The sequence below is a fragment of the Oncorhynchus kisutch genome, unplaced genomic scaffold (assembly GCF_002021735.2).
Source record: "Oncorhynchus kisutch isolate 150728-3 unplaced genomic scaffold, Okis_V2 scaffold2077, whole genome shotgun sequence".
Taxonomy (NCBI): domain Eukaryota; kingdom Metazoa; phylum Chordata; class Actinopteri; order Salmoniformes; family Salmonidae; genus Oncorhynchus; species Oncorhynchus kisutch.
In genome coordinates this window covers 12,282-25,000 of record NW_022264022.1, presented here as the reverse complement: position 1 = coordinate 25,000, position 12,719 = coordinate 12,282, and the positions used below count along the sequence as shown (strand labels likewise).

General features: G+C 42.9%; 1 protein-coding gene across 2 annotated transcripts in view; it reads right to left on the bottom strand.

Moving 5' to 3' along the window:
- The window catches only part of LOC116369124 (C-Jun-amino-terminal kinase-interacting protein 3-like), a 15,935-nt gene extending 6,877 nt beyond the window's left edge, over window positions 1–9,058 (bottom strand). Inside the window, exons 1-9 of one of the 2 annotated variants that reach the window (XM_031819362.1) lie at window positions 8,872–9,058; window positions 8,461–8,583; window positions 8,138–8,218; window positions 7,243–7,310; window positions 6,892–7,040; window positions 6,439–6,610; window positions 5,922–6,035; window positions 4,959–4,997; window positions 1,173–1,349 (exon numbers count right to left, since the gene is read on the bottom strand). In XM_031819362.1, the coding sequence (XP_031675222.1) occupies window positions 1,173–1,349; window positions 4,959–4,997; window positions 5,922–6,035; window positions 6,439–6,610; window positions 6,892–7,040; window positions 7,243–7,310; window positions 8,138–8,218; window positions 8,461–8,583; window positions 8,872–9,056 (1,108 nt within the window). In that variant the 5' untranslated portion in view covers window positions 9,057–9,058. The remainder of the gene's footprint in view (window positions 1–1,172; window positions 1,350–4,958; window positions 4,998–5,921; window positions 6,036–6,438; window positions 6,611–6,891; window positions 7,041–7,242; window positions 7,311–8,137; window positions 8,219–8,460; window positions 8,584–8,871) is intronic. The other variant, XM_031819363.1, reaches the window with a different exon arrangement.
- Between the last annotated feature and the right edge of the window lie 3,661 nt (window positions 9,059–12,719).

The following is a 12,719-nucleotide window of genomic DNA, read 5'->3' as shown; positions in this document are numbered from 1 at the left end:
GTTAACTGCACCTCAGATTGCAGCCCAAATAAATGCTTCACAGATTTAAAGTAACAGACACATCGCAATAGCAACTGTTCAAAGGAGACTGCGGGAATCAAGCCTTCATGGTCGAATTGCTGCAAAGAAACCACTACTAAAGGACACCAATAAGAATAAGAGACTTGCTTGAGCCAAGAAACACGAGCAATGGATATTAGATTGATGGAAATCTGTCCTTTGGTTTGATGAGTCCAAATTTTATATTTTTGATTCCAACCGCCGTGTCTTTCTGAGACGCAGAGTAGATGAACGGATGATATCCGTATGTGTGGTTCCCACCGTGAAGCATGGAGGAGGAGGTGTGATGTTGTGGGGGTGCTTTGCTGGTGACAATGTCAGTGATTTATTTAGAATTCAAGGCACATTTAACTAGCATGGCTACCACAGCATTCTGCAGCGATACACCATCCCATCTGGTTTGCGCTTAGTGGAACTATCCTTTGTTTTTCAACAGGACAATGACCCAAAGCACACCTTCAGGCTGTGTAAGGGCTATTTGACCAAGGAGAGTGATGGAGTGATGCATCAGATGACCTGGCCTCCACAATCCCTCGACCTCAAACCAATTGAGATGGTTTGGGATGAGTTGGACCGCAGAGTGAAGGAAAAGCAGCCAACAATTGCTCAACATATGTGGGAACTCTTTCAAGACTGTTGGAAAAGCATTCCTCTTACACTTTTTTGGTTACTACATTAATCCATATGTGTTATTTCATAGTTTTGCTGTCTTCACTATTATTCTACAATGTAGAAAATAGTAATAAATAAATAAAAACCCTTGAATGTGTAGGTGTATCCAAACTTTTGACTGGTACTGTATATATATATTGTATATATATATATTTGTTAAACAGGCAACGAGAAACTGATCAGTCAATCAATTGTATTTATAATGCCCTTTTTACAGCTGTTGTCCCATAGTACTAAAGAACCTTAACAATAGATACCCACAAATTAAACACTGTGAACCACTTTTGCATTTTAGTGCCCAGTTGACAATCTGGTCCATCCTCACAGAGTATTGACAGTAGGTATAATACTTTTTTAGTTAGTCAAGAACTACACATTTGATTTAATGCATTTAAGGGGATAATTAACTTTATCAAATCAAATTATGATTACTAACTGACCTGGAACAGAGACAAAGAACTTGACGGCATCTCGGTGTCCATGGAAACAGAGCTGAGCCTGGGCCATGGAGCAGTATGGAATGAAGCTGCCGCTGCTTTTCTCTGGGTTGTCGTCCGCATACACATGAATCACACCCCCGGCCACGCCGCCGGACGATGTTGGAGACACCTTATTGGCTATCGGGATGGGAGTGGAGTCAATAGCCAATCAGAACAGCTGACATCTGACAGAGCAGCGTATAGGACAAGGACATTGATGCATGAGACCATCCAATCACAATAGTACACACAGAGCAGGCTTGCCAATAAGACTCATCAATTGGGCAGGCTACATCGTTACAGAGCATTTAAAATAGAAATGTGCAAAATAGAACAGACATCCCTCTCAGTCATGCAGAATAGGAAACTGTGGCTCTATACATAACATTTCTAGCTGCAATTCTCTGTACGTGGCAATCCATTGAATAAGCCTGTGGTCATTCACTTGTGAATTTGCAGATGGTGAAAAAAAATAAAAAATCTGAATACTGAAATAGGAGCAATACTAAAACATGCCATCAACATGCAATAATGAAGAGACAAGGCATCCCCAAAACCCCATACCTAATATATTGATGACGTCACTGAAATGATCAATATTCATCACAACAATAGCATACAGATATGACTCATACATATTAGAGGTCGACCGATTATGATTTTTCAACGCCGATACTGATACCGATTATTGGAGGGCCAAAAAAGAGCCGATACCGATTAATCGGCCAATTTATTTAAAAAAAATTGTAATATTGACAATTACAACAATACTGAATGAACACTTATTTTAACTTAATATAATACATAAATAAAATCAATTTCATCTCAAATAAAATGAAACATGTAAAATTTGGTTTAAATAATGCAAAAACAAAGTGTTGGAGAAGAAAGTAAAAGTGCAATATGTGCCATGTAAAAAAAGCTAACGTTTAAGTTCAAATCAAATCAAATTTATTTGTCACATACACATGGTTAGCAGATGTTAATGCGAGTGTAGCGAAATGCTTGTGCTTCTAGTTCCGACAATGCAGTAATAACCAACGAGTAATCTAACTAACAATTCCAAAACTACTACCTTATACACACACAAGTGTAAAGGGATAAAGAATATGTACATAAAGATATATGAATGAGTGATGGTACAGAGCGGCATAGGCAAGATGCAGTAGATGGTATCGAGTACAGTATATACATATGAGATGAGTAATGTAGGGTATGTAAACAAAGTGGCATAGTTTAAAGTGGCTAGTGATACATCTATTACATAAAGATGCAGTAGATGACATAGAGTACAGTATATACGTATACATATGAGATGAATAATGTAGGGTATGTAAACATTATATTAAGTAGCATTGTTTAAAGTGGCTAGTGATATATTTGACATCAATTACCATCAATTACCATTATTAAAGTGGCTGGAGTTGAGTCAGTGTGTTGGCAGCAGCCACTCAATGTTAGTGGTAGCTGTTCAACAGTCCTTGAGATAGAAGCTGTTTTTCAGTCTCTCGGTCCCAGCTTTGATGCACCTGTACTGACCTCGCCTTCTGGATGATAGCGGGGTGAACAGGCAGTGGCTCGGGTGGTTGTTGTCCTTGATGATCTTTATGGCCTTCCTGTGACATCGGGTGGTGTAGGTGTCCTGGAGGGCAGGTAGTTTGCCCCCGGTGATGCGTTGTGCAGACCTCACTACCCTCTGGAGAGCCTTACGGTTGTGGGCGGAGCAGTTGCCGTACCAGGCGATGATACAGCCCGACAGGATGCTCTCGATTGTGCATCTGTAGAAGTTTGTGAGTGCTTTTGGTGACAAGCCAAATTTCTTCAGCCTACTGAGGTTGAAGAGGCGCTGCTGCGCCTTCTTCACGATGCTGTCTGTGTGGGTGGACCAATTCAGTTTGTCTGTGATGTGTACGCCGAGGAACTCTAAAAACTTACTACCCTCTCCACTACTGTTCCATCGATGTGGATAGGGGGGTGTTCCCTCTGCTGTTTCCTGAAGTCCACAATCATCTCCTTAGTTTTGTTGACGTTGAGTGTGAGGTTATTTTCCTGACACCACACTCCGAGGGCCCTCACCTCCTCCCTGTAGGCCGTCTCGTCGTTGTTGGTAATCAAGCCTACCACTGTTGTGTCGTCCGCAAACTTGATGATTGAGTTGGAGGCGTGCGTGGCCACGCAGTCGTGGGTGAACATGGAGTACAGGAGAGGGCTCAGAACGCACCCTTGTGGGGCCCCAGTGTTGAGGATCAGCGGGTGGAGATGTTGTTGCCTACCCTCACCACCTGGGGGCGGCCCGTCAGGAAGTCCAGTACCCAGTTGCACAGGGCGGGGTCGAGACCCAGGGTAGTCGTTTAGCTCAGTTACCTTAGCTTTCTTGGGAACAGGAACAATGGTGGCCCTCTTGAAGCATGTGGGAACAGCAGACTGGGATAGGGATTGATTGAATATGTCCGTAAACACACCAACCAGCTGGTCTGCGCATGCTCTGAATGCTCTATAATTTCCACCTGTATTCCATTTGCACAACAGCATGTGAAATTTATTGTCAATCAGTGTTGCTTCCTAAGTGGACAGTTTGATTTTACTGAAGTGTGATTGACTTGGAGTTACATTGTGTTGTTTAAGTGTTCCCTTGATTTTTTTGAGCAGTGTACTTGTGTATTGATTTTAAGAAAGGCATTGATGTTTATGGTTAGGTACACATTGGACCAAGACAGTCCTTTTTCGCGAATACGCACCGCATCGATTATATGCAACGCAGAACACGCTAGATAAACTAGTAATATCATCAACCATGTGCAGTTAACTAGTGATTAGGATTGATAGATTTTTATAAGATAAGTTTAATGCTAGCTAGCAACTTACCTTGGCTTCTTACTGCATTCGCGTAACAGGCAGTCTCCTTGTGGAGTGCAATGTAATCAGGTGGTTAGAGCGTAGGACTAGTTAACTGTAAGGTTGCAAGATTGAATCCCCGAGCTGACAAGGTAAAAATCTGTCATTCTGCCCCTGAACAAGGCAGTCAACCCACCGTTCCTAAGCCATCATTAAAAATATGATTGTGTTCTTAACTGACTTGCCTAGTTCAATAAAGGATATATAAAGGTGTAAAAAAATATAAAAATAAATAAATAATTGGCCAAATTGGTGTCCAAAAATACAGATTTCCAATTGTTATGAAAACTTGAAATCGGCCCTAATTAATCCGTCATTCCGATTAATCGGTCGACCTCTAATACATATACAGTACATTAACACCATACTCTACATATATGTGTGCCAATGGATTATATACAGTACTTTACAACACCTGAAGATTGCATGCAGAGTTACACATGAACAAAAGTGATTTCCCTGAATCAGATCCAGACCACCGGACCACTGTTTCTGTCTCTGTTCCATTTCGATCCCTAGCCCCTCGTCCCCTTTGTGGTTGACACATCTGAAATGACTGGATAGGTCTCAGAGACCTTTATGAACTTGTTCTGTTGCTTATCCTGTTGGTGGGCTATCTAATCCTCTCAGATCTCCACAAGTGCTATATACTGTAACTTACTCCGGTCCGATCACTATATTGCTCACACCTATCCAGTCTATCAGATATGTGAACATTAGGGGAATAAGGGTGCTTAGGACTGAAACTGAACCAGGCTTATGTTGGAGACCGATAAAGGGGAGATGGAGGTAAGACAGGCAGAGAGCGGTATGTGACATCATCCCTGTGGGACAGAGGGAGTCCTAACTTACCCCTCAGACCTAGGAGCTGTCCCCGATGAAGGACTACCGCTAAGGAAGGGAAGGAGGGAGGAGAGGAGAAGGAGGAGTGGAGAGAGTGATGATAGAGGGAGGGAGGAGAGGAGAGAGTGGACAAGAGTGATATCAGGACAGGGAGGACAAGTACAGGGATACCAGCCATAAAATAGAGAGACAGCAAAAGAGAAAGAGAAAAAACAAAGAGAAACCATTAAGGAATAAGAGAAGACAGAAAAATAGACTGATATACACTGAAGAAAAATATAAACGCAACATGTAAAGTGTTGGTCCCATGTTTCATGAGCTGAAAAAAAGATCCCAGAAATGTCCATATGCACAAAAAGTTTATTTCTCTCAAATTCTGTGCACAAATGTGTTTATATCCCTGTTAGTGAGCATTTCTCCTTTGCCAAGATAATCCATCCACCTGACAGGTATGTCATATCAAGAAACTAATTAAACAGCATGATCATTACACAGGTGCATCTTGTGCTAGGGACAATAAAAGCCCACTCTAAAATGAGCAGTTTTGTCACAGAACATAATGCCACAGATGTCACAAGTTTTGAGGGAGCGTGCAATTGGCATGCCACAATCAACAGCCTGATCAACTCTATGAGAAGGAGATGTGTCGCGCTGCATGAGGAAAATGTTGGTCACACCAGATACTGACTGGTTTTCTGACCCACAGCCCCAACTTATTTTTTAAGGTATCTGTGACCAACACATGCATATCTGTATTACCAGTCATGTGAAATCCATAGATTAGGGCCTAATGAATTTATTTAAATTGACTGATTTCCTAATTTGAACTGTAACTCAGTAAAAACATTGAAATTGTTGCATGTTGCGAAATATTTTTGTTCAGTATAGAAAGGGAAAGTAAAAGACAGAAGCACAGAATAGTGAAATCAAAGAGGTAGGGTTAAAGCGCGTGTGCGCGCCACTCAAACTCACTCTCTGTCAGTGGTATGGAGATGACCACACCATTCCCAGTCCCCACCCACAGGCGGTTTCCACCAATAAGAAGGGCTGTTATTCGCACAAAGGAGAAGCCCAGCTTGCCAGTACCTGTCAATCAGAGCGAGAGAGAAGAGAGAGAGAGAGAACACAGGTCAAGCCATACATTGGATGCATCTCAATAGACTAAAGTGGGGTCAAATAATATGGTCCTATCAATGAGTCGGCCGAAGCTTAGCTTGCTGGTCCCCAGATCTGTCTTGCCAACTCCTACAGTCATGGTCTTGATATGACAAGAAACATACAAATTGTCTATACAACACAAACAGATCTTGGACAACCAGCCTCGCCAGAGCTGGATAGCATGGTTGGGGTCAATTCCATTTCAATTCAGTCAATTCCATTTCCACATCTTTCTCTTCGAGGATAACGCTAAGAATGTTTAATTTCTAAATTGACTGAATTTAAATGGAAATAGACTCCATTACTGCTATTTAGCTTAGGTTTTTCCTACCCAGCATCTTGCTGACGTATGGTTCGATGTCGACATCCTGTAGGTGCTGGTGTGTGAGGGCGTGGTAGAGACGCAGCGTGGAGTCCAGACGGATTGACACCCACACCCCATCCCCGATCCACGCCAGCTGCCTCACCTGGCTCTCCCTGCGAGGGTGGGCGTCAAAGGACTTCTGATGTGGGAGAGGGGGTGAAGGGTGGAAAAGGGAGGATTGCTTGATTGATAATATTCTGAAATAAATTAAAGTAAATCAATGTGGAGCGACATTATATGACCTCTCCCCAACCCTTCTCAATCAATCGACATAACTGGGGATAGACTCAAGACTGCTAGTCCACTGAGCTAATGTCTTGACATTATGTCTGGGAGATAACGTGAGTCTCCAGGTCTGAGAAAAGGTTACTTTGCAACTTCCTCTAGTATACAAACAGTCCCTTCCCTCCTGTGACCTACCTCTATCTGCATGCTCTTGGGCTGGATGACATGGATCTTGTTCTTGTAGCCACACCACACTTTGTCATGGACCATGGCCATGCAGCGGATAGAGTGGTGCGGTCTACCCAGGTCCATCAGGTGGTAGTTTGACAGGTCCCACTGCCCATCTGGAGATAAAGAGAGACCCACACACACGCGCGCACACACACGCACGCACACACAAACAATTTATGTAAAGCTTTAAATCATGATTAGAAAAAGTAATGTTGCTCATGGAATGTTATTTTTTGAGCACAACAGACAGTTAATGGTTAAGGCTCATAGGTGAGAGCTCAGAATAATTAGGTAGGTTAGGGAAGTTGACGTTACCATCAGATCTGTGGAAGATAGCCAATGTCCCGTCTGCCAGAGCCACCAGCACACGACCCTTCACATGCCTGAAACAGAAACAGTCAAGCCAACATTACACAATACAACATTTGATCATATTACTCCAGTGCTAGCCTCCCTACACTAGCTTCCTGTCAAAGCAAGGGCTGATTTCAAGGTTTTACTGCTAACCTACAAAGCATTACATGGGCTTGCTCCTACCCATCTCTCTGATTTGGTCCTGCCGTACATACCTACACGTACGCTACGGTCACAAGACGCAGGCCTCCTAATTGTCCCTAGAATTTCTAAGCAAACAGCTGGAGGCAGGGCTTTCTCCTATAGAGCTCCATTTTTATGGAATGGTCTGCCTACCCATGTCAGAGGCGCAAACTCGGTCTCAACCTTTAAGTCTTTACTGAAGACTCATCTCTTCAGTGGGTCATATGATTGAGTGTAGGCTGGCCCAGGAGTGGGAAGGTGAACGGAAAGGCTCTGGAGCAACGAACCGCCCTTGCTGTCTCAGCCTGGCCAGCCTCTCAACTGTTCTGCCTTATTATTATTCGACCATGCTGGTCATTTATGAACATTTGAACATCTTGGCCATGTTCTGTTATAATCTCCACCTGTCACAGCCAGAAGAGGACTGGCCACCCCACATAGCCTGGTTCCTCTCTAGGTTTCTTCCTAGGTTTTGGCCTTTCTAGGGAGTTTTTCCTAGCCACCGTGCTTCTACACCTGCATTGCTTGCTGTTTGGGGTTTTAGGCTGGGTTTCTGTACAGCACTTATAAATCAATTTGATTTGAACATGCACCCATTTACTACAACATAAATCAAGGACTGGTAAAAATGGCCATTCTAAAAGCAGACAGTGGTCAGTAGTGGGGGACTTACACTAGACTGAGCACAGAGTCCTTCAGTTTGATGGAGTGGAGACACTTCTTCCAGTTGGCCACTGCAGAATGGACGTAAAGCCTCAAGAAAGGATGTAAAGTTTATTTAGGACATAGACATATATAGGGTTTTATGGGTTAGGGTTATGGGTTGGGAGACATATGCAGGCAAAACTGGTTGGCAAAAAAATTATGACTTTTTTTGTGACATCATGGTCAATTAAATGTTTTGCACCTTTTTAGAAAACCAGAAAACAACCAGAAAACAACATCACTATGATACATTCCTGCCACTAGCTAGGCATATAGTGATTAGTTACCCACCAGCCATTTTGTGCTCCCAGCCACATGGTGGGGACAACGCTGGTGCAAGCTTTGGGGTCGTCGTTTCCATCCTCCGTCTCCTGGGGTGGGGAGTTAAACTCCTCTTTTAACTGACCTGCACACCTGACAGGGGACACAGAGAGTTGTCTTGAAGTCCACTATAGACTACCACAGTCCACACGGTGGCAAATCCAACTACTGTAGCATGTTAGTAGTTAAGTCTCTGCAGAAATGTTTAGACTAAATCTAAATTAAATCAAACTAAAGTGTATGTAAATACACTTTCAGTAAAATTTTGAAAACTGAACATTTTTTAAAGTTTCAATGACGACTTTTCAAAAAATGTCCTGGCAATACTTCCTCTCTTTACAACTACTAGCAATTCAAATCTGGTCAAATCGTGTGTCTTACCGGTCGTATTTGCCAGCATCAACCACCGGAGGCTGGGGGTCTGTGAAGACGTGCTCCATGAAGGGCCCTGGAGGTCCCAAGGTGCCGTCTGTCTCGCTGGCGGCCGGCTCAGCTACCTCTGTAGCCTCTGTGGCCTCCTCTGCTGACTGGGCCAGGTGCAGCTTCCCACTGAGTGGTGGAGCCATGGGGGCTGAGGCGACAGGGACACAAGGAGAGACATTATACACTATTTACTACTATAACTATACCAACTATACCTATTAACTTGAGATGGGCACTAATATAAAAAGTCCCTATCAATATCAGTTGAAATGTATTTTATTTGCTATCGATATCATATCGGAATTTTAAAAACATGTGAAGGCCTATTAACTATACTTATAACTCTTCAACTGACTGGGCTGGGTGCAGCTTCCCAATGAGAAGGGTAGCTACCAGGGCTGGGGGGGACAGGGACACAGGGGGGGACAGGGACACAGCGAGAGACATATCATCACTTCGTGTCATCTTCGAAACAACGCTTAGTAGTGGTAGTATGTTTGCTGGGATATATACACCAACATATATAGCAGAGGTCCCCAACTAGATTCAGCTGAAATCAGCCTCCCACAGAGAGGGGGAGCCAGGTCAGCGACACAGGGATGAGGGACAAGAAGAAGAATTGTGCCGCAGTTAAAGCCTATTATTTTTGCGAGTCCGATGATACATATACAGTTTAATGTACAGTGCCTTCAGAAAGTATTCACACCCCTTTGTTAAGGCAAGCCTAAATAAGTTCATAAGCAATTTGCTTAACAAGTCACACAATAAGTCGCATGGACTCACTCTATGTGCAATAATAGTTTAACATGATTTTTGAATGACTACCTCATCTCTGTACCCCACACATATAATTACAATATGTGAGGTCCCTCAGGTGAGCATTGAATTTCAAACACAGATTCAACCACAAAGACCAGGGAGGATTTCCCATGCCTCACAAAGAAGGGCACGTATTGGTAGATAAAACCTTTTGAAAAAGCAGACATTGAATATCCCTTTGAGCATGGTGAAGTTATTAGTTACAACACACCCAGTCACTACAAAGGACTTCTTCCTAACTCAGTTGCTGGAGACGAAGGAAATCGCTCAGGGATTTCACAATGAAGCCAATGTTGACCTTAAAACAGTTAAAGAGTTTAATGGCTATGATAGGATAAAACTGAGGATGGATCAACAACATTGTCATTACTCCACAATACTAACCTAATTGAGGAAAAAGATGTAAGCCTGTACAGCAGGGATCATCAACTAGATTTAGCCGCGGGCCGTTTTTTTCTTGAGTGGATGGTCAAGGGGCCAGAACATAATTATGAATCATTTGTAGACCACAAATTGACTGCAAAAAGACCAAACATATATAATATTTGATTCTTGCTTACATTTTAACAGTGACAATAAAAAGTATGTGAACCTTTTGGAATTACCTGTATTTCTGCATGAATTGGTCATCAAATTTCATCTGCTCTTCATCTAAGTCACAACAATAGACAAACATAACATGCTTCAACTAACAACACACAAATTATTGTATTTTTCTTGTCTATACTGAATACATCATTTAAACATGGAAAACGCATTTGAACCCCTAGGCTAGTGACTTCTCCAAACACTAATTGGAGTCAGGAGTCAGCTAACCTGGAGTCCAATCAATGAGACGAGATTGGAGATGTTGGTTAGAGGTGCCTTGCCCTATAAAAAAACTCGGACAAAATTTGAGTTTGCTATTCACAAGAAGCATTGCCTGATGTGAACAATGCCTTGAACAAAATATATCTCAGAAGATAGATTAAGAACTATAGACTTGCATAAAGCTGGAAAGAGTTACAAAAGTATCTCTAAAAGCCTTGATGTTCATCAGTCCATGGTGAGACAAGTTGTCTATAAATGAAGAAAGTTCAGCACTGTTGCTACTCTCCCTAGGAGTGGCTGTCCTGCAAAAATGACTGCAAGAGCACAGCGCAGAATGCTCAATGAGGTTAAGAAGAATCCTAGAGTGTCAGCTAAAGACTTACAGAAATCTCTGGAATATGCTAACATCTCTGTTGACGAGTATATCAGTTATATCCTTCCTGTTTGGCCCTGTCCGGGGGTGTCCTCGGATGGGGCCACAGTGTCTCCTGACCCCTCCTGTCTCAGCCTCCAGTATTTATGCTGCAGTAGTTTATGTGTCGGGGGGCTGGGGTCAGTTTGTTATATCTGGAGTACTTCTCCTGTCCTATTCGGTGTCCTGTGTGAATCTAAGTGTGCGTTCTCTAATTCTCTCCTTCTCTCTTTCTTTCTCTCTCTCGGAGGACCTGAGCCCTAGGACCATGCCCCAGGACTACCTGACATGATGACTCCTTGCTGTCCCCAGTCCACCTGGCCATGCTGCTGTTCCAGTTTCAACTGACCTGAGCCCTAGGACCATGCCCCAGGACTACCTGACACGATGACTCCTTGCTGTCCCCAGTCCACCTGACTGTGCTGCTGCTCCAGTTTCAACTGTTCTGCCTTATTATTATTCGACCATGCTGGTCATTTATGAACATTTGAACATCTTGGCCATGTTCTGTTATAATCTCCACCCGGCACAGCCAGAAGAGGACTGGCCACCCCACATAGCCTGGTTCCTCTCTAGGTTTCTTCCTAGGTGTTGGCCTTTCTAGGGAGTTTTTCCTAGCCACCGTGCTTCTACACCTGCATTGCTTGCTGTTTGGGGTTTTAGGCTGGGTTTCTGTACAGCACTTTGAGATATCAGCTGATGTACGAAGGGCTATATAAATAAATTTGATTTGATTTGAGTAAAACAAGAATGGTTTCATTGGAGGACACCATGGAAGAAGTCACTGCTGTCCAAAAAAAACATTGCTGCATGTCTGAAGTTTGCAAAAGCACACCTGGATGTTCCACAGCGCAACTGGCAAAATATTCTGTGGACAGATGAAACTACAGTTGAGTTGTTTGGAAGGAACACACAACACTATGTGTGGAGAGAGAAAAAGGCACAGCACACCAACATAAAATCCTCATCCCAACTGTAAAGTATGGTGGAGGGAGCATTATGGTTTAGGGCTAATTTGCTACCTCAGGGCCTGGACAGCTTGCTATCATCGACGGAAAAATGAATTCCCAAGTTTATCAAGACATTTTGCAGGAGAATGTAAGGCTCTCTGTCCTCCAATTGAAGAAGTAAATCAACAGCAGAATGGCTTCAACAGAAGAAAATCCACCTTCTGGAGTGTAATTATGTTCTATTATACAGGGCACATTTGAAAAGTAGACCTAGGTCTCAATGTCTTCTCTATTAAAATGAAGGCAAAATAAAACGTAGCAAATAAGCCATTCATTTTCTTGTTGACCAAATTCCATACTCATTGAACACCATACAAAAATTCCTTGCTAGGAGGCGAAACCACCCAGAAAAAGCGACCTGCTGGAGGGAGACCGATTTTCTACTGAGTTGGGCCTCTCTCTTCCTCTCAGACTAGGCAGCACTACATAGAGCCTTGACTGAACTCTATTCCACATCAAGTAACACATGCAAGCATAAAATTTGATAATAAAAACAGATAAAAAATAAATATTAAGGAACAGCGGGGACTGTGAAGCAACACAACATTAGCACAGACCCATGCATACACACAATAACATATGCACTAAACACACACGTACACATGGATTTTGTGTTGTAGATATGTGGTAGTAGAGTAGAGGCCTGAGTGCACACACTTAATATGTTGTGAAATCTGGTGCAGCACGTCTTCCCGGATCCATGGACTCCCGGTGGACATGTAATGTTTAAAAAAATGTATAACTGTAACGGCAGA